Genomic DNA, 26,657 nt, shown 5'->3' on the forward strand with positions numbered 1-26,657 from the left:
TCTAAATACAACATGTGTTTTGACCTAAATGCACCTTTTTTTAATACTGGACTGGAACAGTAATTCCAAGAGTTCTCCCAAAGTTATGCTAGACAAAACAACATAAAGGTGACATAAAAAAAAAAGATAATTTTGCATTAATTAACCTAAAAAATTAAATTTGTTACTCAGCATATTCATTTTAACTAATTTATGCTAATTTATGTTGCTTCATGCACAGGAGAAACTTTATTTATTTTTTTCCTTGAATATTGCTGCTTTGGAATTCTCTTCAGTCTTGATTCTTTGAATTTGAATAATTTAGAGTTTTCTAATTCTTACAAATTATTGTAATTTGTAAGAGTTAGAAAACTCAACCACTTTCTTGGTTTTCAAACTTCTTTGTTGCTTTTCAGTTAAATCACAGCAACTTGAATAATGGTTGCTTGCAGCCTTGTTGGGAGCAAATTTATTTGTAAAAAAATAATTTTTTTTAAAAGATTAAAAGTGGAATTAATGAAGTTAATAAAATGAAATTATTCAGCTGTAAAATAAAAAAAAACAGTCCGATAACTGATGCAGTGGAGAAAATAGAATTAGCCTCACCATGTACTGATCCAATATTTTGTAAATCTCTAAGCAATTTGTGCAGTGCATATATTGTATCCACACTTATATAATTATTGTTACAAACAACAACTTTTTAGATTATAATATAGCATAATTAAATTGTGGTACATTTGATAAAACCATAAAATGTATAATACTTTATATTTGCGGTAGCAAATAAAATTAGCCTCATCAATAATTATTTTTAGTTTACTTGTATATTTTGATCTGGTGATACGCATTTGTGACTTTTTATTTTTATTATTATTTGTAAGTTGAACAAAGACTGTGAAATCATGGCTCATAAAGTTTTTAATATTTGGTTTTTGGTACCTGAATTTGAAATGGGACGTGGTAAGCGTTTTACAAATGAAGAATTAGCAGTAATCAAAGCATGTAAAGATACAGGCTTATCTAATCGGGAAATTACAAAGAAAATTAAAAGACCTCCAAAAGTGGTTAATAATTTCTTCAAGATTGGCGTTAATTATGGAGCTTATAAGGAAAGTGGTGGCAAACATAAAATTCATAATCGTACTAAACAAATTATTGTACGTCGTGCTGCTGTTCAGTACATGACTACATCTCAAATTCGCGTTGATTTACAATTACCTGTAACTGTTCAACGTATGAGACAAATCTTACTTGAAAATCCAAACACAATTCGGAAAAGCGTAAACCAAGACCAACACTTACTGTTCGTCATAAAAAAGTTAGATTACAATTTGCAAAAGAACATATGTCTTCGCAGGAAGAGTGGCATCAAGTTCTCTTTAGTTATGAAAAAAAGTTCAACCTAGATGGTCCTGATGGTAATTAACATTACTGGCACGATCTTCGAAAAGAGAAAGAAACTCGGATAAGTTGTAACTTTGGTGGTAAAACTGTTATGGTTTGGGGGCTTTTTTCTTTGCTGGAAAACTCCCACTGGCATGGATTTCAACAAAAATGAATTCACAGGACTACATTGACTTATTAGAAATTAGTTTGCTTGAACATGGTGAAGAATTGATGGGTGAAAGTTTCACTTTTTAACAAGACAATGCTGCTATCCATAATTTAAAGCTTACAAAAGCTTGGTTTAGAGAGAAAAATATTCAACCATTAACTGCAAATTCATTCATTAACTGTAATTTATGGCAAATAAACCCAATCATTAATTGTAATTTATGACAACCAAATCTGATCATTAACTGCAATTTATGACAAATAAAAACTATATGTACTTTTTACTTTTATTTATAATTATAAGACACTTTATATTCTAAATGAATCATATTATGCTGTATTACACTGTAATATGATATAACAACTTACACTGTATTATGATGTAATAAAGTGTAATACCTTAATACTACTAATACTTTTGTATAATTATTTCATATATATAACAATATAAAAGTACAAAGTAGACTTTTATTTCTCATAAACTATGATGATCAATTTAAATTATGAGGTTTCAGCTGAACCAATATTAACTTAATTTAAACAAAAACTTGTTGTTGTTGGCCAACATGGTTGATTTGTCTACTTAGTTGTATTCTTTTATTTATTATTATTTTTAGTGTATGATTTATACAGTTTATATTTCAGTTTAAGTTTTTTTTTATCTTTTATATTTTTCTATATATACATTCAAAATTAAACCAATCCATATTTTTCCATAATTTTGGACATTAATCATTTATAATTTTTTTTTTTAATCACAGATGGTAGCAGTCAATGTCATCATTTGACAATAACGAAAACCAATTGCAAATTGTTACTTTTAAATTAGATTTTTCTAATAGAATTTCTAGGTTTCTAATAGAATTATGAATTATATACTCTTTCCAATTTACCAGACCAATTAACATAGATAGGTGATTCTTCTATCATTTGATTGAGTTAGCATGAATCTGAGGAAAACCTTGCTTGCCATATAACTAGCTACAGCCACTATTTAAGTTGGGAAAACAAGGCTACAACCACTATTTAAGTTACGAGTTAACAGAAAATAAAGAAGAAAGCTAAAAAGTAAGAAAGCCATTTACTATAATAAAATAATATAGTATAATAGATATATATATATAATAGAAATAATAAAGTATAAAAGTATAAAATAAAGTTTAAAATAATAATAATAAAGTATAAATGACAACTTTTCAAATTAATTTTTAGCAAATATTAATCTATATAACATGATAATGTTAAAACATAATGTAAAGTATAGTATATAAATATATAATCGATATTATGAATAAGTACTCAAAACAAAGTATATTCTAATAATTATATAATAAATAATATTATGAATCAATTTTATTATTTATTAAAATTATTTAAATAACACTTTTTAAATTTAAATAACAATTATTTAATATTTTAATAATATATTTTAATATTTAAACTATATTTTCAATATTTTAATTTTCAAACAAACATTGAAAAAACTAACCCTCATGTCGATCATCAGATAACTGCAGTGTAGCTGCTGTTCCATATGCAGTCAGAACTGCCAAATCATCACTAAAAAAAATATATTGTTTATTTATCAAAACTATTTTTTTTATTTGATTGTTATTAAAACAACACAAATTGATTATTGGAGTTGAATACCAATAAATTCTTTTGAAACAAAACCTTGATGTAGAATTCACATCAATACAAAAATGTTCAGTATATTTGCTAATGCAATCAAATTGTATACTTAATTCATTATACTATATATACTAAACTTATTAAATACTAAACATCATTGTAGAAAATGCTGAATTTACTGTAAAATATATTTCATATAAATATATATTTTATATAAACATACAATATTGTAGTTATATAAATATACAATAATTTATATAAATATACAACAGTGCTCAAAAGTTTAGCACGCAGCAGAATAAAAATTTTTTCTTAAGAACTTAAAAAAAAATAGAAAAAAAGATAACAAGTTATAACACAAAATTTATTTTTTAGAATATTTAGAACATATTAAAAAAAAAATAATAATGAAAAAAATATAAATTTTTTTGGAAGAAATTAATTATAAATAAAATTAAGAAAAAAAATAGCACCTCATAAGTTTAGAACGGCTTTGAAGTTGTTTTTAGGCTGAACTTTGATAAAGAATGTAACCACCTTTATTTTTTAAGCATACTGAACACCTTCTTCTTATAGAATCGAAAAGTTAATGAAAATATTCAACTGTCAAACAGTTAAACAACTCTTTTAAATTTTTTCTTAGATTTTTAACTGAAGATACTGGTTCTTTAAAAAGTTTTTGGTCCAACACAGTCAAAACATTTTCAATTAGATTCAGATCAGGTGATCTAGCTGGCGACTGAAGTACCTTGATATTGTTTTGCTCATACCATTCTGTTACAGATTTATGCATTATGGCATGGAGCGTGTCTTGTTAAAACATCCATTCTGGCTCGCTTATACTTAATTTATATCTATTATTCTTTTCATTGTGGTACCGACAGACACCACAACAGACTTTGAAGACTTTGTTTTTATGAATTAGGACAGTTAGTTAGATGCATCACTAAAAGTTTTTTTAAATTCTTAATTACTAATTTTTAAAACTGCTTTGCAAAATTTAAATCATTTTAAATGGTCTGTAGCTTTTAAGAATGGTTTTATGGCAACAACATAGCATCATAGTTTAAGGTCCATTAATGTTCTATTAACTGTTTGTCTTGATATTTGATTTTTAAGTGCAAGGTTTATTTCTTGTGCAATCTATTTTGCTGAGTATTTAGGATTTTTGATGGCAAATTTAAAAATAGAATTATCATCAGTGATACATGTTTTTCTTGGTTGCCCACAATGCTTTTTGTCAGCAGTACAACCGGTTTCATTAAACTTAGCAATAGTTCCACTAACACATGATGGTGAAACACCATCATGTGTTAGTAGAACTATTGCTAGTAAAAAATTGAAGAGGTTTCAATATTAGAGTGACCTCCCATATTAAGACCAATAATATGCTATTTGATTTTTTGTTTTTGTTGACCAAAACTTTTTGAAATTTTTTATTAATTATTTTCAAAATTTTAAAACTAAATTTTAAATTCATTGACAAACCTGAGATTTTACAAAGTGTAGAATTTTATTCAAAACCTATTATTTTAAAACAAAATTATTTGTTATTTTATTCAAAGCTTAAATTTACATTAAGACATCAAAAGTTATGCAAAAATTATGAATTAATATAAAACAAACTTTTAAAATACTCTATCTTACTTCCAATATACTTTTGTAATATAAAACAAACTTTTAAAATACTCTATATTACTTCCAATATATTTTTGTAATATTTCATTAAAAAGGAGAGTTTAATTTTTTTATGACAAAACTTTATCCACAATAAACTTATAAAAGCTTTCTTTAAAAGTTTTAAGGAGAGCTAGTGTGCTAAACTTATGAGTAACTTTTTTTAAAGCTTAAAACACCAATTAATGTATGTACTTAAAACACCAATTAATATGTGTACTTAAAACACCAATTAATGTATGTACTTAAAACACCAATTAATGTATGTACTTAAAAAAAAAAGAATGTGCTTAAGCAAAAATTTTTAAATTTTCTGTTTTATTTTATCATTCTATTTTGTCTAGTTAATTGATAATTAGAAGAAAAAGTTGTTTTAAAAGCTTTTTACCAACTGAAAAAAATAATATATATGGAAAAAAAAAAGTAAATTTAATTCCATTGCATCCTAAACTTTTGAGCACTATCATATGTTTCATATAAATATACATATTTTTCTTTTAAATTTACAAACATAAATTTTTTTAAATCTTTTAAAAAATATCTCTTATGATTTTGCCAAGGAAGAAAACAAAAGAAAAAGAAAAGAGAAGCCAGTAAAGTAGTTATAAAACTAAACAAAAGTAAAAAATAAAATAAAAGATTAAATAAATATTCTTAGTAATTGCTCAATTCTTTAAAAACATATAAGAACTTAGCTATAGGGTGTTTATGTCTATTGGATGTGGGTGACAGTTTGTGCACTATATGTAAACTTAGGAAAAACATGCCAATTACAATCTCAACATTATGAGCCAAAAATTAAATTTATAATTAAAAACAAGAACTTAATTAGCAGATAGAAACCTACATCAACCTACTTTAATATTGTAAACAATAATTTGTATGTTATAAAACAAAAGTAAAACAAATTTTAAAAAGGCATGGTATGGTATTAACAATACTGTTGAAACTACAAACCATATAGTAGAATATTCAGAATATCCAATTACTGCATTACACCCAAAGGTCTTAGCATTGGAACGGATTTCTGTGCGCAGCTCTTTCCACCAACTGTCTCTAGTATCAACTTCCTCTTAAAACAAATAGTAACAATTTAAATAACAATATTCAAATACAAATTTTTTTTTCACAAGTTAAATTGCAATTCACTAATTTACTTTATTTTTGCAGTAATTTTATTTGATTGACACAACTATTCACAACTTTTAAATAAAAATAAAATACAGATAAAAATAAAGTATCAAAATATAAATAAAACAAGAATATAACTTATAAAACTATATATTCTTTTATGAATTTATGATGTATAAATTAATCATTCAAAATCTTGAACTAAAAGATCTTCAACAATTCGTCGATTGTACTTTTAGTCAAATATTTTTCAGCAAATAAAAATATTTTGATAAAAAAAAAAATTTAATAAAAATAAAAATAATTTAATAAAAAAAAACTTGATAAAAGTGCCTTTCTAATTTATTATATATATATTTTTTTTTATTTATTAAATTATTTTAAATAGTTTATGTTAAAACTTTTTATAAATCACTTAATTTATTTGCAAAAGTTACCAAGCAGTTTCTAAATTGTACAAAGCAATTACCCTGTTACCAATTAGTTCCTAAATCATTTTAAAATAATATATGATAACTTTTCCATTGTCTTCTATGATGCCATTTTCTCATTTAAATGTGACAATTTAAAATAATTGGAGAAATGTTTTTTTAAAAGGATGCCCTTTCTGGCATTTTATTTTATTTTTTTGTGCTTTGCTGATTAAAATCTAGTGATTTTATTATTGATCAGGATCTAGTATTTTTATTGTGATTCTACCTAAAGAAGAATCATCATCCAAAATTTATGAGCTCTTTCTACTCTTATCCACAATTAAATTATAGGTTTTATATCAGAAATTTCCTTTTTCCAAATAGGTTGGCTTTGCTACAGCTTAAAAACTACTCCAGCCCTAACATCAGTTTAATGTTATGACCAGTCAATTACCAAATATATTACTCATGTATATATATATATATATATAAATATATATATATATATATATATATATATATATATATATATATATATATATATATATATATATATATATATATATACATATATATATATATTTATTTATTTATATTTATATAGGTGTGTGTATATATATCATTTTTAATTTCAAAAACAGAAAGTAAAAAATAAAAACCTGAATTAACTTTATTTAAAAGTTTGACTGATAGAGATGAAACCATTCCTCCAATGCATTTTATAAAACCTGGGGGTGTTTTTTTTATTGTGTAAAATGGAAATACCTAAACAAAAGCATTTATTTAATAGAATTATTTAAAAATTAAAAATATAAAAACTTTCTCGCTTCTTTATTTATGTTGCTTGCTTCAGCATAATACATATAACAAACTTTTTAATAACACATTTACAACTTTATTTATAACATACTTAATTTGATACAGTATTCTCTTTACTTTTACTTTTTTTTTGAGGAGGATTTGTTTATCTTTATTTTGCCACGTACAGAAAGATTTATGAACTTTACAATGTTTCAAAACCAGGAATAAGTCACATTATCAAAAGATTTTGTCAGTGAAAAACCTTTGAAAACAAGCCTCACACTGGCAGACCTAAAGTTATAACTGAAACGGCCAATAAAATGTTGGTAAGATATTCATAATTGTATTAAGTTTGACAGGGATCTTTCAATAATGATTCTTGAAAGATTCCTGTCAAACTTAATACAATTATGCGCTAGTTTCACGGTGGGCTAGTTTCAAAACAGCTAATATATATTATGCAAGACATTTTAAAAGCTAAAATAAAATTAGCAAAAGATCAGACAGTTAATAACATTTCTCACATAAATTTAAACTTGTAAACATATACAGCTATGGACAACTAGCAAAAAACACTGCAAATTTTTGTTTTTAAAAATTAAATTTTTGCAATTTTTATTACTTATCTATAACTATTAATACTCAATGACTAGAAGATGATCATGCGACCTATGACTAGAAGATGACCATGTGACCTATGACTAGATGATGACCATGTGACCTACAACTAGATGATGGTCATTTTATAGCAATTTTAAAATATTTATTAAGATAAAAAAAAATTTATGCCACCCCAAGACATGGTGGGAATTCACTAAGACATGGTGGGAATTCATTCAATATCAAGAAATAAAAAGAGGTTGGGATAATTTCTAAGATTGATAGAATCTCAAAAATTATTAGACATAAATAAAAAATATTTAAATAGAATTTAATAAAATTCATTTTTATTAGTTAATTCATTAGTAACACTTGGTGCTAACTAAAAACAACTAACAACAACTTATCGTAAAAAACTTCAACATTTTTTTTTGGAGCAATTGATAAATGAATTTTATTAAACATTGTTTAAATTAATTATTTAACATTGTTTAAATTATTATTAATTCTATGATTGACATTATAACTATTTTATTTCAGTTTGATGGTAAAAAATATATTTTTTGATTTTTTTTTAGATTTTTTGATGAAAAATATATAAAAATATCTCGAGGTTATTCTTAAAACATGTTACGCAAACAAAAATGTGCACAACTTTATATAAAAGAAAAAAAAAATCCTTTTTGGTTTTGACATTATTCAAGCAAACATCTGGTCTATTTCCAAATTATATAAATTACTGTAAAACAAAATAAACTAGTATGATAAAAATATAGTTATAAACAAAAGTTAAAAAAAATGTATTTAGTGTATAATAAATACAAAAATAATTTAAAACACACACCAATTCATCTATAGAAGATTTTGTCTTTTGTAAAATCGTTTTCATTTCAGATCCTTCAACTGTTGAAATATAAAATTTAAAAATCTAAATAAACTTTAAAAACTTTTTGTGTTTTTTTATTTTATAACATACATATGTATTATTTTATTATATAACATATATATATTTTTTTGTATTTAAAAAATTTAATGTGAAATCTAATTAAACTAGGTTTCTTAGTAAGAAGACTTGCCAAAAAATTTTTTTTTCAACTTGGTGATTTGAAAAAAAAAAAACTATATGATTTCAGTCTTTTTAATTTTTCTTTTTAATTCTATATAAAGCAATGGAGTGGATTTGTAGTATTGAAGCTGGTAACAGTAGGTATGGTAACAGTATCTATGTATAAAAATATTACAAAAGCAATCAAAACAAAATATAACGAGAATGATAATCAGTGTGCATCAGAGTTTGAGAATGATAATCAGTGAGCTCAGTCTTTTCTTATTGTTCAGTCTTGTGTTATTGTTTCGGAAGCTCTCTCTAAACAGTTCAAAGATTTAGGATGGGAGCTATGTCAAAATAGTATTATATAATGTTGCACAAAAAAGTGATATTACTCAACAAAAAAATAAAAATCTGGTTTAGTACCAGCAGTTACAAGGAAAAAAAGGAAACATGTCTTTAATAACAACTACTTGACAATGTATTAAAGATTTAAAATGAATGTGTAAAAAAAGGAAAATATGAATATGCTTTTTGATATTGCTTTTGTTGTCACTCTGAAAACAAATTATTTTAATTATTAAAGTGTTATCCACTGAAGACAAACAACTCTGCTACCAACAGGTGAAATGACTCTATTTTCTAACTAAATAAGAGAATAAAGATAACTGCTGAATAAGCCTAAAATTGACATACTGTAAACAACTGCAATCATGTATCTAGTGCTAGGATATCTGCAGATTGTGAATATAAAGAAGATAAGAGTATCTACTCACCAATCAGATAAGAGTATCTACTCACCAATCAGAAAATACAAAAACAAATAAGATAAGAGAATACAATACAACAAAACAAAATTACATGCTACTTGATTACATTCACAGTAGTATCAACAAATAAAGCTGTAAGAATTACGGCTTTATTTATTGAAAGAAAAACAAAAGATCCAAAGAGAACTGAAGGATTGAATTTAAGCAAAACTTATTGCTGTAAAAACTGCAAAAGTTATTAATGAATAAGACAAATTATAAAGTTCAATAAAGATTTATTAATTTAATAAATGATTTTATAACTGTTGATAGAACCAGTGTTGTATCAGAATGATCATCACTGGAAAAAAAAAATGAAAAAAGGTTACTCAAATTGCCAGAATATTTTTAGAAAAATATTAACATAATTAAAATAATTAATAAACTTCAGCTTCAAATAAACATGGCATAATATTTGTAGATGCTAAGATTTATAAGATAATATTATTTCAACATTGTTTTTTGTAATTCTATAACATTTGTAGATAATATTTCTACATTGTTTTCTGTTAATTTTTTAATAAAAACAGTTTTGCTGTAACTTGGTAAATTAGGGTATTTAAAAAAGTTAATGTTCATATAAACCATAAAAATATTAAAAGCAAATAAAAAGAATTTGAGTGGGTATCAAATCTCATTACGTTTATGCATTTTGTATTTTATAATAATGCCTGGAGATTTCTTTCGACAAGTTCTGAATAATCTTTGGAAAAAACAACTCTAAAATAAACAGCTTTTTTTTAACCTTTGACATTTCTAGAGAAGATACTAATGCATTTTCTCTTTTAATGTACATACATTCATAGAAATTAGACTTTATTCAGATTTCAGTATTTCAATGTTAAAAAAATTATTCTTAAAAATATATTTAAAGAATTTGTATCAATTTACTTTTATTTTATTACTATACTTCTGCTTTAATAGTGCTTGATATGCAATTTTTTTTGATATGCAATTTTTTTTAGATAATAGCAATTTCATTATTCAAATTAATTTAAGATTATACCAATGGGAACAAAACAGGCTTTAGACATCTAAAAAACATTAATTTGTTTTAATATGAGATTTAGACATTTAATGTCTCATTAAATACCTGAATCTTATATTAAATATTCACAGGGTATTTAATTTTTTCTGGCAATCAAATTTACTGATTATTTGTTTGTTTAACTCAACTTTTTTTGTGCCAATCACTTTTTCTTAAAATACAAAACTAACAGATTCAACAATAAAGGTTAACCATCATGATCAGCCATCATGATCAGCCATCATGATCAGCCATCACAGTATTGCCAAAAAAAATTTGTACTACCTAATAAATAAATTGTTTATAAAATTTTGCAACTTTATATGAGTTCTTGATCTTTAGAAAAAAACACTATGCAAACCAAAAAAATTGATTACCAATAACTTCATTGTCAGAACTGACAGAAAGTTGTCGACTACGAGAATCAACATGAGAAATTTCTTTTGATCTAAAATATAAATTAATTTTTTTTTAATAGACTGCATAAATTTTTTGATTCCAGTTTGATTATCATTGGTTATAACAACCTAATTTTTAAAATAAATATTTAGTTGTGTAGTTACCAGATTTTTCTATGAAAATAACCAACTAATACTGGATTACACTGGAAAATATAATAAGAAAATGATATGTAAAGAAAAAAATGTTATAATATAAAATTTTTTTTATCGAAGTAAGATAACTCTTTGTTCAAATCAAAACCATGACTTGGATTCAAAGAACAAAAATCCCTTTAATCCAAATCAATTGTTTATAAAAAGGGTTATTAATTTAATTTCATTGGAACCTTGATTCTGGATCAAAAGATCTTTGATATGTCAGTCGTCTAGGTGTATCATTTTGTTCATGAACTAAAGTGACAGATGTACCAATTGCTCGAATAACTACACCCATTTCGCCTTCTAAGTCAATATGTTGCTCATACCTATAGTTAAAACAAAAAAATATAAAATATAAAACTTAATTACCAAATTAACATTATAAACTTTTAAAATATTTTAAAAAATCATAAAATGTAATTTTATAGGATATTATCGAAATACAAAACTGATTGCATTCTCTATCAGAATATATTTATTTTCATATATATATTCATATATAAAACAATTTTACCCAATGACTGCATTGCCACCAGCTTCAAGCACCTTTAAGCCAATCTTTCGCTTCATTTCACCTTAAAATTTATATAAAAAGAGAAAATAAATTATAAGTGAATAATTAACTTTTTGCCACATTTTGTAACTAATGAGTCGAATTTATATAAAAGTTATAAAGTAATAAATATAAAGTAGTGTGTAATTAATATATAAAGAAGTGTTAAGTGCTGCAATTTTTGTAAATTAAAACAAAATTTAATTGATTTTCAGCATTCAATTAGTATGATGTAGAAAGATTTCAGAGCTGACAGTGGTACAGTGGAAGAAAGCATTTTTACAGAGTTTAATCCCCACAACATACTAGATAAATTTGAGCTTAACTTATTTTTGGCGCAGCTTGTTTATTAGGATTTCTGTTGGAAATTTCAGGAATGATTGAGAGATTACAAAATTACAAAAAAACTATTTATTTCAACAAAAAAAAATAAGCTTCTCTGATTTGGAAAAATAAATGCATAAAAAAATTTTTTTTAATAACCTTAGAAAAACCACAAGGTTCTTATTCATACTTTTCCTAACAAAATCAACAATCTTCCTGATAACATTACGACTAAAATGGCTTTATTTTAAAATGATACATATTTATAAATATATATTTTTATACTATAGCATATATAGATATACATTACCCAAATTATTTGCCAACCTAATTTCACATGGTTTGTTCACAAATAAAAGAGAAAAAAATAAAAAGTTAATGAAAAAAATTTATTACAGCTCCAACCCAAGCCCTCAATCGATGTAGAAGTAACTTCCTTGCATGTGCAACTCTACATTAATCAATATATGTACTGAAGCCCTCACAGCTCTCTAAATCAGTATAACATCAGATTGCGGATTTTAATGTGCATTTATTTTGATGTGTATGTGTGTGTGTGTGTATATATATATATATATATATATATATATATATATATATATATATACATATATATATATATATACATATATACATATATACATATATACATATATACATATATATATATATATATATATATATATATATATATATATATATATATATATATATATATATATATATATATATATATATATATATATATATAAATATATATATATAAAGGTTGGGTTAAGTAAAACTGACACTTTTTATATCTTGAATTAAAAAAGATTGGAATGAACTACAAAGTTGATTTTTTTTTATTGAATGCTTAATATGTTTAGAACAAAAATAAATAAAGAAAAAAGTTAAATTTCTCCAGTATAATAAAATTTTCTAATTTTTCTCTTTTTAATTTCCATAGCCATAAAATTTTGTACTAGGTGAGATTCATAATCTGTGGTGGTTTTATCCCATTTCTTCTGTTGTCAGTACTTGATTTTGCCACAAGTCAGTACTTTATTTTGATTCCCAAAACTTCTTACATAATTTGGCTTTAATAATTGCCCAATATTGTTCGATTGGACAAAGTTCAGGACAATTTGCAGGATTGGCATTGTAGAAATTTAAAGTAGATTTGGCTTAATGACGCTAGGTCAGGCCAAAAGATTGCATTACCATCATGGGCATTCAACAGTGGCAATAAGCACTTTTTAAGGGCACTCTTTTAGATAAATTTCACTATTTATGGTTGAACTAGTGACAAAACTTTGTGTATTTAACCCACATTGATATATAGCTTGTCAAATCATAAATTTTGGGGGGAATTATTTTAGTTTTATTGTTTTAAACTTACCCTTTACACTTTTCCTGGAGAACCCCATGATGTCCTGGAATCGTTTTGAAATTTAGTTTCACATAAGTTTCATCATCCATAATTATTAATTAACATCCAACAGTTTTAATTATTGATTTATTATACATTAATTATGAGAGGCAAATTAGGATTTTCCACTCAAGCTTGCAAAATTACATCACTCATCTGTTGCTGTTTTGTTGCCATTTTGAATAATATTAAATTTTTTTTTTTAATATTTTAACTGAAATACTAATACATAAATAATTGTTTTTCTGTATGATATCATTCTGTATGATTTTTTTAGTGTCCAAATTATAAGAAATAAGCGTTAATTTTTATATATATATAAGTGTATATATATATATATATATATATATATATATATATATGCACTTTTAATACCCCTCCCATAACTGTAATATTTCTGTCAATCATTAATATGTCATATGTCATCATGTCATAGGTAAAGTCACTCAAAACAAAATCACCATCATGCTGTTGAAACTGATTGATTGAACTTTTTAAAACAGAAAACTAGTCATTATCGTTGTCTGACACAGCTTTCTTAAATCCTGAATCTTTGTTTGACACCTTCCTTAAATCCTGCTTTGCAGAAGCAGTTAATAAAATTAATTTATGAAACTTCTTTAATTTTCATTGAATGAAAAAATTTTCAAAGCTTAACATAGAGATTGAAAGCATTTGTTTCTGCTGTCAAAATCAATTCTTTGATTAAATTAGTGCCGTATCTAACTAAAATAGTCTTGTATTTGATTAAATTAGTGCAGTATTTGGATAAATTAGTGTGGTATTTGATTAAATTAGTGTGGTATTTGCACATTGACAATAAAGTGATTCCTTGATCTTCAGGCATTAGACAAAAATTTGCAAGTAAGAAAAATTGTAATCAATTTAAATGTTTTAAATTGTACATGCATATACTGACGATTGTACATGCATATACTGGCAAAGTAGAGTCACTTGCAGCAAAAAATACATACTCCAACTAATGGGTTTAGAAAGAAAAAAAACAATTATATTTGCATTTTTTAAGACTTAAATTGCACTTACCATTATTTTTAGTATTTTATAAATCAAAGAGAAAAAAAAGTTTTTAGGTTTTCCAAAGTAAACTTGTTGACAAACACTTATGGTGAGATGTATAAATACATTACCTGAGAGGTTCTTATAAGAATCATTTGTATCAATTTCATTGAGAAAAAAAATGCAATTAGGTCAAATAATCAGTGAGGCAATATAAAGCACTCATCTAGTTTTAAAGACTATGTAAGCTGGATTGAGATAAATTTGTGAGTGTTGTCTTCATTAATTAAATTTAATATTTCTGGTAGTGGTGTAGTGGTAGAGCGCTCGTTTCATAAGCGAGAGGTTCCGAGTTCGTTTCCCACCACGTCCCTGATAGTACCATGCTCAACTTGTTTCTCCGCGCAGCGGCCTTGTTTGTCAAGGTTCATGTTTTGGAGCTATAGAGTTGAGAGAGGGTTATAACCACAAGTAGCCTCCTCATCTGTAGTGGCCTTCTCGGCCTGGGGAGGTGAATTATAAAAAAAAATTAAAAAAAATTTCCAGTCATGTTTAATACTTTATTCAGGAATAAAATTTTTTAGTTTTCATTATTTCAAAAGTGCATTTGTAGTTTTTTATTGAGTTTTATTTAATTCATAAGTTTTTTTACTAGATTGCCAAAATTGATAATGGCAGGATGAGAGACAGATTAGCAATGGTGGGATGAGAGACAAATTGGTAATGGCAGAATGAGAGGCAGATTGATAATGGTGGGATGAGAGACAGATAGGTAATTGTAGGATGAGATTCTTACTGATAGCTTAATACAAAGATAGTCTTTAATGTTTTCATGACATCACAAGTCATGAAAAATTACCTGATAAATTTGTAAAAAGACGAATTCTTGCTTCATTTGACGCCCTTGGCGTACGAATCTTGTCAATCCACTAAAAAAAAATTTTTTGTACCATAAATTAACTCAAATAAAAAATCACAGATAAAAAATGTAATAATTATTAATATTTATTAATATATAATATATTTATAATATACTTATTACTTTATAACATTTTTTTGTTATAATTTTGTACTTAATAATTATACTTTTTTAATTTTAAGTTATTTTCATACGAAATAATTATTTTTTGTTATAATAATTATACTTTTTTAATTTTAAGTTATTTTCATACGAAATAATTATTTTTTGTTATAATAATTATACTTTTTTAATTTTAAGTTATTTTCATACGAAATAATTATTTTTTTAATTTATGGTCAAAAGAGCAACTCTTTTTTTTTAAACTGTGATTATACCTTCTCTTCCTCATTTTTATATAGTTATAGTTAAAAAAATATAGTTAACAATTCTAAATATTAGAAATAACTTTAAACAAAATTAAAATATACTGTTACACCTAATTACTGTTATAATTTAAATAACAAGTAAAATATGACAATTATTGACAATAAATTACTGTTAAATGACAATTAGAATATAATACTACTTTAACTGAATATAATAAAAATAACACTTTACTTTTAAGTTATTTAATCATTTAAATTCAATTTACTTGGAAACTACCTTGTACCTATAGTTGTACTTTATTTTTAAATAAACGATTAAAACAAAAAATTTTACTTGATACTCTGGGTCATTGTTTACAATAAGTTCATCAACAAAACCTTGGATACTTGTTATAGTATAACCAGATGGTACACTATGAGCTAAAATCAAAAATTATTTGAAGGTTAAACAAGTTTAAAATACACTTTTAATATATTTTATACTTGTTATAGATTGTTAAGGAAATACATATTTAAAAAAAAACTAAAATTCCTACTTTAAAAACTTTAAAGTGTTTATGATCAGTTTCAAAAAAAACAAAAAACACCAGGGGTAATGTCAAAGGTTCTCTATTTTTATATGGATTTCTGGAATCTCTGTTTTTATATAGACTCTTCTCCAGACTCCTGGAGCTCCAAAAATGATTTTCATGATTGTAGTCCGTTTAGCCTTGTAAAGGTGAACATAAAAAAAGCACTAAAACAGTTCAAAAACAGTATTACATGACTATTAAAGTCCTGTATAGTGTCCAGACCTTCTCTATGAAGTTCAAAACTTCTCTACGGAGTTTGGAACTACTTAAACATTTTTGGAGCTTTTTTTAAATAATGATTATTTAAAAAACTTCTTTTTACAACTTCTAACCCTGAGATCTTATAACAACTTATAAATAGCAATCAGTAAACATATAAAACAATAAAGATGAAGTATAGTACTTAAGTAAAGTACCTGAGAAAAATTGTATACCACAAGAGGTTTGCCTATACTTGTTTGCATCAGAGAACAACTGAATTCGAACCTTTAAACGTATATATCCTCGAATGCCTGAAAAAAAAGATAAAATAAATAAATAGAATATTAAGTAAGCGCAAATAAAAACTTTATTCCTTTTTTTTTGAAAATATATATAATTTCAAAATTATTTATAAAATAAACTATGAAGTTACACATTGTTCAGAAAGAAAGCTATATTTTCTGGGAAATTCTTTTTAAATTCACTAATAAGTAGTAAATAACAAAACTTTGAAATAATAAAAATTATTTTAATTTAACTTTGTTTTAAAAATCCAATCAATCAAATCTAATATTGCATCCAATTTACTAAAATTTATTGTAATAAAGTCCCGCAGATGGCTATTTCAGAATGATGTCGTAAGTGTGCATCTGATGCATTTATTATTGTTATTATTATTATTACCATTATTAATATTATTATTATTGTTGTTGTTGTTATTACTATTGTTATTTCTATGTACAACTCAGTTACCATGTACTTTATCTTCTCTTTTTAATAACTGTATTGCATTATAGATATTTTAAGATGTAATACAGTTTATTTATCAAATTATCTAAAATTTATAACACATTCATATTTACCAAAAGGAACAAGATTAAAACCAATATGTATAGTGAACTAAACTCCTCCACTATTTTCATACAGATTGTTAAAGGGATCCCAAAGTGCTGAGACAAGTTGTGTTTATTTTATAAAGAGTGATAAAAATAGATGTTTGGGTAGAATTTTTTCAAGTAAAACAAAATAATAAATGTATACCAACAAAAACAAACTTTATTGTTTTACTTGAAGCTTGTCTCCACAGTAGCAATTCTCTCGGAGTCTTTAAAATATACGCCGCAATCTACAGACTTTATAATTTATTCAAGCGCGTTTAATTCTAAAGAGTTTTAGTAAATGACGTCATTGTAGAATTTCGATAAAAATCTTAAAAAGTTTTTTTGGTTGGCAAATTATAGATTTTTTTTTTCATTATTAAAGAATTTGTTTAGTTACTTATCACTATATAAAAGTTTCTATTTTTAATCATAAATTACTATAGAATTTTTTTAGTTAATTTAAATTATTATTTTTTTGTTATTTTTACGAACTTCGCATTAAATATAATAATAAAATATTTTAGACATTTTAAGCTTGTTTATTGCTGTAAATTAACTTCGTTTTATATTTATTGTTATTAAATTATTATTATCCATATAAAGGTTCTGTTAAAAAAATTATTTTGTATTTTTTAACCTTATAAAAGTTTAATTAACAGCATTTAGGAATTTTTCATAAAGTGTACATGCTTGGATGGGGGAGAGGGAGTCTGCAAAGAGCGTATATGAGATGGAGGGCAGGGGGTCAATTATAAAAGTACGGATACACTAATGTAAAAAAACATCATAAAATGTTGGGTAGGTAGGTTAAGAGTATAGATAGTTTTAGGGAGATGGAGGGTACTCAAAAAAACTCTAGCAAAATGTGGAATGGGAGGGTGGGGGGGGAGAAGGGTTGAAATTCAGGTGTTCGTACATTATGGACGACCCCTTATTTGCTAAACCTTTCATCGGGTTACATATATTCTCAAAATACTTATTTAATCAAGCGAGATATATTTAATAAAATTTTTTCTATAAAACATGTATTGCTCATTTTATTTTATTTTTAAAGTTAAATAATTACTGTTAAAGATTGCGAAAAAAAGTATAGTACTATCAAGTCAATTTTGAAATCGTTATCGTTTAACGAAAAACCTTTCATTGTCAATATTGCTAGTTTTAATAATAATTCTTGATAAGAGAAATGTAAAATACTTGCCAAATATGACATATAAATTAGGAAATATTAAATATGTTTTTTAACGCGCGCTTCAACACAATAACAATTTTAATTGCCATCTGTCTTCAATTATTGCCACAAAACATTATTTATTGCTTTAATCAATAAAAAGCTGTCTGTTTTATTCTCTGTAATGCATTAATGATCATTAAAATAAAAACTTTTTTTACTTTGCCATTATGTACAAAAAAGTTAATTTTTGTTATTATTACTATTAATACTGCGCACATCAGTTTATATTTTAAAGAATGTTACTTAATATGTACCTGAGGTGATATTTATTTCCTTTATTTCAACACATCAAAGACATACTTTTTCAAGTGGCATAGTTTTACAATATTCATATTTATGCCATTGTTCAGTGCCAACACTTAAATGGCTTAACTTTGACGTTTTAGCAATATCAAAATTCAAATTTTCATAGCTGATACAATTTTCAATTATTTTGTTTCTTTCCATACAGGTTTTTTTGTCTTTTTTTAAGAGGTTTGAATCAGTATGGAGTTGCCGACATTTTAATCGTTTAGTTATATGCAAATTATATTTAGTTATATGCAAAATAATATTTATATGCAAATCATCAAAATTTATCATCTTTCACAAAATTGACATACTTAATAATATTTTATAACTATAAATCAAAGAATTCGGCTATTATCTCCAATAAATGATGTCGTTTACCAAAATTATTTATTAGTTAAAAATTTAAAAACTTTTAAAATGTCATTTCGATAGGAGAACAAAAACGTCATAGCAATAAACGGCTTAGATTAACTAAAAAAAAGTTCTTATTATTTACATAAAAAGAAAAAAAGATTCAGAATAAGGTAATCAACGACATTTTTATATATTTATTTTATTTAAGAGTGTAATATAAAAATCTTAATTTTATTTGGTTCCCACCCTCTATATAAAAATATTCTTATGTTTAGCTTCCTATAAAATTTATAGGAAAGTCAATCGATTGATAATAAACGCTATTTAAAAAAACAAATAAAACAATAACAAATAATATTGATTCAAAAAAATTCTACAATGACGTCATTTACTAAAACTCTTTGGAATTAAACTCGCTTGAATAAATTATTAAGTCTGTAGATTGCGGTGTATATTTTAAAGACCGAGAGAATTGCTACTGTGGAGACGGCAAGCTTCGAGTAAAACAACAAAGTTTGTTTTTGTTGGTATACATTTATTATTTTGTTTTACTTAAAAAAATTATGCCCAAACATTTTTTTAAATCACTCTCTTTAAAATAAACACTCTCTTTAAAGACATCCCAAAGTGCCAACTTGTCTTGGCACTTTGGGATGCCTTTAAAGAGTTAAGTGATTTATTCGAGCAATCGTTTTTTGTTCTGAAAATAAAAGTCTATTTAAAAATATACATTTCTTAAATCACATTATTTAATTAAGTACTAGAAGTGCTTTTCAATTGATTTAAAAGCTGCATTATCTTCAAATATAGTATAGTATCTATAAACCCCTATTCTTACCCACAATGAAATTTGAAGTATTATATCAGAGTTTTCCTTTTTATATTTAAGTTGTCTTTCCATGGCTAAAAAGCCAAACATGCCCGGCAATATATAATAAGTATAATAAATAATGTTTTTATATATAATACTTTTAAAGCTGACTCTATTAAAGTTTGACATAACAAAGAAAAAAATCAAATGTTATAGACAAAGACATGACTAAAGTTGTAAATATTTCTAAATTACAAGATCTTTTAGATTTTACATTCAAGGTATTACAACTTACCATGCAAAGTATCATAGATTGGAAATAGTCCATGCAACCCATTAGAGCCATCTTGACGAATTAGTAAGTTTAAGCTAATGTTAACCTAAAAATATTACACTTTTTAATAATTATTTTAGTTTAACTTTTTAACATCAAAAAAGTTGTAAACAACCCTGTAGCAATAAATAAGAAATTTAATAAGCTATTAATTAAAAATACCTAATTTGATGTTTATTACAACCAACATGGGAGGTTTAGGTTGGGAGATTTTGGGAGGTCTGGGTTTCATATTGGATGTAATAAACAAGCTTTAAAGGTAATCTGAAATAAGTTGCTTTGGAGAGTTTAGAATATGTCAAGCAAAACAATAGTCAGTAAAATTAAGTTTAATCCTAAAGCACATTTATTTTTTATTTTGCTCACTTGAATGAGAGGCTAACAACAACAACTTGTCAAACATGTGGGCAACAAATAAATACAAATAAATATGTTTAGTCTTGAGAACTGATGATCTTTATTTATTTCCAAGATCAATTCAATCCAGGATTGTCAAGATGAAATATTTAATATGCCTTGGTTCCTTACAATAATGAGACAGGATCAGATTTTTCGGTACCTTTATCTTGTTGACAGCAGTCCAAATCAAAATGATAAAAGTTGGTCAATAACCCAAGGTGTTTAATAATAATTTCAAAATCACTTACTATTCCAAACAACTCTCCATTGACAAATAAATAGCAGATAATAATAGTCACGTTTGTTTCATTATATATATATATATATATATATATATATATATATATATATATATATATATATATATATATATATATATATATATATATATATATATATATATAAATTATGTTAGTGTATTTTACAAATAGAGTGCTCAATGTTCTTAAAGAACAGAGCAATAATAAATAACTTCAAGTCGAAGATAAAAGTTAGATAAGTGTTTTTTACTAATTTATATATATATATATATATATATATATATATATATATATATATATATATATATACTTCTTCATAAACTTCTTGATAGCTTCAGAAGTTGATAATTCCTATGTTTTAAATTTAAATGTGTCTCACTTAAATTACATTTTCAAATATATTTTATTTATAGATATAAAAACCGTAAAGTAAAACAAAATAATATGAGAATACAAAAGAAATAAAAAGAAAAAGAAAGAAAAAAAATTAGTAATTGCTTCTTTTTATTGTTTAGAACGCAAGAGAAAGAAACATTTTTTGCAATTTTAATTGTAAAAAATCAATGAAAGTTTAATACTTTGTGTAGGTCGTTTTTAAATAAGGTTTTCATGATCGTTTACAATAAGTAAACGTTTAAACCAACGACTTTTTAACCAACTGATGATTTTTTTTCCATTAAGTTTTGAAAGTTGGACGAGAAATCAATGATTTTTGCTGGGCTGACAGCACGACTTTCAAAGTGGGGGGCACACTATCTTATTTCAAAAAAAAATCCTCAATTTCTTTAAAAAAAGAAAGTCTACACACAAAAAAGTAGGGGGTGCCCCCTCAGAAACAAGAGGGGGGCGCTTTCTCTTGTTTCTGAGGCGAGCAATATATAACTGCGCCACGGCTGCTAAAAACAAAGAAATATTGCATAGTTTTAGGGGTTTTAATTATTTTTTAGCTGCTTTTAAAAATAAAAATTCTGTTCAAATGAAGTTTTAAATTAATAATTGTCGGAAAAATTCTTTGATCGTCTACTTTTTAATTATTTCGAACATTGATAACATTTTTCATTTGTCACAAACAAAAAATCATAAAAGAAATTAAAATAAAATTCAGCAAAAAAGTGTTGTCTAAATTATTTTTTATTTGTTAAAATTTTTTTTTTATTCTTACTTTTTTTAATGGACTCGATGCCGCATACCCGGTCTCAGACATGGTTTTTACCACCGGATACATGGAAACAGGGACCCTGCATACGGCATGGTTCCGGCACACATTTAATAAATATAAATATATATATTATGTGTATAAATATTTATATATAAATATATATATAAATATAAAAATAAATATAAATATATAAATATATATATATATATATATATATATATATATATATATATATATATATATATATATATATATATATATACAATAAAAATTTAAAAAAAAAAAACAGAAACATTTACCATCAAAGTTTGGGCACTATTTAAGCTGTAATAAGATTTTGCTTACAGTTTCAGTACGTGCGAGAAAAAAATACTGGTCAGGAGAATGAACCAGGGCACAAACTTGAGTTTGACTTACTTCAACCTTATCCTATCAAACATTTCCACATATATTTTAATAACTTTTATATAAGCTTCAAATTGATGTACTAGTTACTACAACCACAAACATGTGGAACAGTGAATTTCACAGATGGCAAAAAGTTCATAAAGGAATTACTGCAACAACCAAAAAGAGTAAGATAAATTTTGTGAAACTTAACAACATTGTTGCTGTTCATTGGAAGAATGATGTTTATGCTATATACTTTATCCAAGGCACTGATTAGCAAATTGTTAGGGATCATAAAACTTAAGATTCTGTTGAAAAACATGACATAATATGTCAGTATAATACTTTTATAAGTAAAGAAAATAGTTGAGACCACTTCTTTAAACTACTCTATTAATCAAAAATTTATGACATGATGGAAGCATATCTTTTTTAGACTTCTAAAGCTGTGAACCCTAAAGTTATATACTTTAATTGTAACCTAAATAAAAAGACAAAGTAAAGATTTCATTTTAAAACCTTTTTTAGAGTTTGTATATCTTCTAGTTAAAGATTATCTCAATGATTTTCAAAAAAAATTAACAACTAAAGAAAAAAAAAGTTACAGACTTGTTGAGTGTGTGGTTACCATAAAAACTGGGAAATACTAACACACAGAAACTTCACATTTTTGTGATAAACATAATAAGTTTATTTGCAAAAATTGTTTTGAAAATTTTTATACCAAAAGCAATACCTAAAATATTGTTATATTTAGTTTCAAATCTATTTTATGATAAAAATCTCAAAAATCTGATCCTATGAGGAGTAGTCCGTAAAGTACATATGCTAATAGAGGGAGGTGGGGATGGGATGGCTTCAAATAGAGTATAAACGTGTATAGGGCAGGGGCGGAATCAATTTAAAAGTACTTTTATTTTCAGTATAGTAATTTCAGTAGAGACCTTCTATAGTTGCCTGAGTATAGAAGCCTGAGCCTCTGTCCAATTGTTGCATGGTTCTCTCTTTCTTATTGTTACATATACTAGCATAATTTCTGCCCAAGCTATCATCAGTTGTTTCATCAATTAAAACTCAACTTGCTTGACTTGTCATTCAGACCTATTCAATACATCTATTTAATGTTACTGCTCTTCGTTAGTTTGTTCTTCGAATATTGGCACTTTAGAATTCCCAGTTAATGTTTTGATTCATGAAATGCAGTGTTTTAAGACTTTCTCTATTACTTTCTTGCTCCTTAGCTCTCTTCATTGTTTTCTGTTCACATTTTCAAATTCATTCCCAACTTAACTACTAATTGCTTATAATATATATTGGGAATGAATTTGTTTTGAAAAAAAAAATATATAGTATTATTAAACTTATATACAACAAATTTTTAAATTAAATTTAGGCAATAAAGAGTTAATGATAAATAAACAAAAAATTGATTTAAAAATTAAAAAAGAACAAATTATTTTGGAACAAATAAACAAATTTATAACAGTTAAACAACTTTACTTTTCCAATTGCATCATGGGATGAATATACATCATAGTCTAATACTCTAAAAACATTAAGATAAATTTTATAAATTTATATTATCCTTTATTAAATGAAAAAGTATTATTTTGCTTGATTTTTTATATAACTATACCACATTTTATAACAATGTATGCTGCTCACACATTGTTATAAAATGGTGTTGCTCTATGGTTGGTCTATGGTCTATGGTTGGATATCATGGTTGGTATGAATTTAATAATACTAGGAAGGTGGTTAGAATTTAGAACTTAGTTGAAAATGCCTACTTTAGTTATATCTGCAACATTAACATTATCTAAGCTAACACTGTATTATAATTTTGTATATAATTTTTTTTGTCGTAGAGTTGTTTGTAATGTTTGATGATCACATGAAGCACAAAACTCTGAGTTATGTTTCAAATTTAATTTAATTTAATTATTATTATTCTAATATATATATATATATATATATATATATATATATATACATATATATATATATATATATATATATATATATATATATATATATATATATATATATATATATATATATATATATATATATATATATATATAGACATATATATATATATATATATATATATATATATACATATATATATATATATATATATATATATATATATATATATATATATATATATATATATATATATATAGACATATATATATATATATATATATATATATATATATATATATATATATATATATATATATATATATATATATATATATATACATATATATGTTACATAGTAAACTTGCCTTAAGAAAATTCCTAAGAATAATGTATTAACCTTAAAACAATAGCAGATTGTGATAACTACAAAGTATACAAACGTTGTTACTAACAAAACTAATTCGTGAACCTGAAAATTTTTTAAACTAAAAATAAAACTTTATTAACAAGACTGTTATAATGTGCAAATAAAGTAAATATAAGTGCAAATAAAGCTAATAATAATAAAAAAATGTTATTATAAATGTTATAAACAAATTTATAACAGTTAAACAACTTTACTTTTCCAATTGCATCATGGGATGAATATACATCATAGTCTAATACTCTAAAAACATTAAGATAAATTTTATAAATTTATATTATCCTTTATTAAATGAAAAAGTATTATTTTGCTTGATTTTTTAAATATATATACCACATTTTATAACAATGTATGCTGCTCACACATTGTTATAAAATGGTGTTGCTCTATGGTTGGTCTATGGTCTATGGTTGGATATCATGGTTGGTATGAATTTAATAATACTAGGAAGGTGGTTAGAATTTAGAACTTAGTTGAAAATGCCTACTTTAGTTATATCTGCAACATTAACATTATCTAAGCTAACACTGTATTATAATTTTGTATATAATTTTTTTTGTCGTAGAGTTGTTTGTAATGTTTGATGATCACATGAAGCACAAAACTCTGAGTTATGTTTCAAATTTAATTTAATTTAATTATTATTATTCTAATATATATATATATATATATATATATATATATACATATATATATATATATATATATATATATATATATATATATATATATATATATATATATATATATATATATATATATATATATAGACATATATATATATATATATATATATACATATATATATATATATATATATATATATATATATATATATATATATATATATATATATATATATATATATATAGACATATATATATATATATATATATATATATATATATATATATATATATATATATATATATATATATATATATATATATATATACATATATATGTTACATAGTAAACTTGCCTTAAGAAAATTCCTAAGAATAATGTATTAACCTTAAAACAATAGCAGATTGTGATAACTACAAAGTATACAAACGTTGTTACTAACAAAACTAATTCGTGAACCTGAAAATTTTTTAAACTAAAAATAAAACTTTATTAACAAGACTGTTATAATGTGCAAATAAAGTAAATATAAGTGCAAATAAAGCTAATAATAATAAAAAAATGTTATTATAAATGTTATATATATATATATATATATATATATATATATATATATATATATATATATATATATATATATATATATATATATATATATATATATAATTGAAACAAATTCAATCTCAACAAGACTGCAAAAATAAACTCTCTAATGCAGTTGGAAGTTAAAAAAAACTAGAGTTAAAAAGCAAGAAACTGATTTACAGAAGACTAAAAGCAACATAAATTGTTCTGTAAGTAAAAAAACCTTAACTTTTTCTTATATTTAATTCATCAGCAAATAGATTCACTTGATAGGGAAAACTATCAGGAAAAACATTAATAAAAGTATGAAGCATCACAGGGCCAAAGTTGAAACCTTG

General features: G+C 24.4%; 1 protein-coding gene across 4 annotated transcripts in view; it reads right to left on the bottom strand.

The window, feature by feature from the left end:
• LOC100200894 (C2 domain-containing protein 5) overlaps positions 1 to 26,657 on the bottom strand; it is an 84,547-nt gene that overhangs the window by 31,576 nt on the left and 26,314 nt on the right. For 3 of the 4 annotated variants that reach the window (XM_065787769.1, XM_065787768.1, XM_065787767.1), the window contains exons 5-16: positions 25,305 to 25,350; positions 20,505 to 20,589; positions 16,854 to 16,949; positions 16,200 to 16,285; positions 15,438 to 15,507; positions 11,788 to 11,848; positions 11,462 to 11,599; positions 11,052 to 11,122; positions 8,635 to 8,693; positions 7,049 to 7,154; positions 5,803 to 5,917; positions 3,026 to 3,096 (exon numbers count right to left, since the gene is read on the bottom strand). In XM_065787769.1, coding sequence (XP_065643841.1) covers positions 3,026 to 3,096; positions 5,803 to 5,917; positions 7,049 to 7,154; positions 8,635 to 8,693; positions 11,052 to 11,122; positions 11,462 to 11,599; positions 11,788 to 11,848; positions 15,438 to 15,507; positions 16,200 to 16,285; positions 16,854 to 16,949; positions 20,505 to 20,589; positions 25,305 to 25,350 — 1,004 coding nt within the window. The remainder of the gene's footprint in view (positions 1 to 3,025; positions 3,097 to 5,802; positions 5,918 to 7,048; positions 7,155 to 8,634; positions 8,694 to 11,051; positions 11,123 to 11,461; positions 11,600 to 11,787; positions 11,849 to 15,437; positions 15,508 to 16,199; positions 16,286 to 16,853; positions 16,950 to 20,504; positions 20,590 to 25,304; positions 25,351 to 26,657) is intronic. The other variant, XM_065787770.1, reaches the window with a different exon arrangement.

Source organism: Hydra vulgaris, chromosome 01, assembly GCF_038396675.1.
Source record: "Hydra vulgaris chromosome 01, alternate assembly HydraT2T_AEP".
NCBI classification, from domain to species: domain Eukaryota; kingdom Metazoa; phylum Cnidaria; class Hydrozoa; order Anthoathecata; family Hydridae; genus Hydra; species Hydra vulgaris.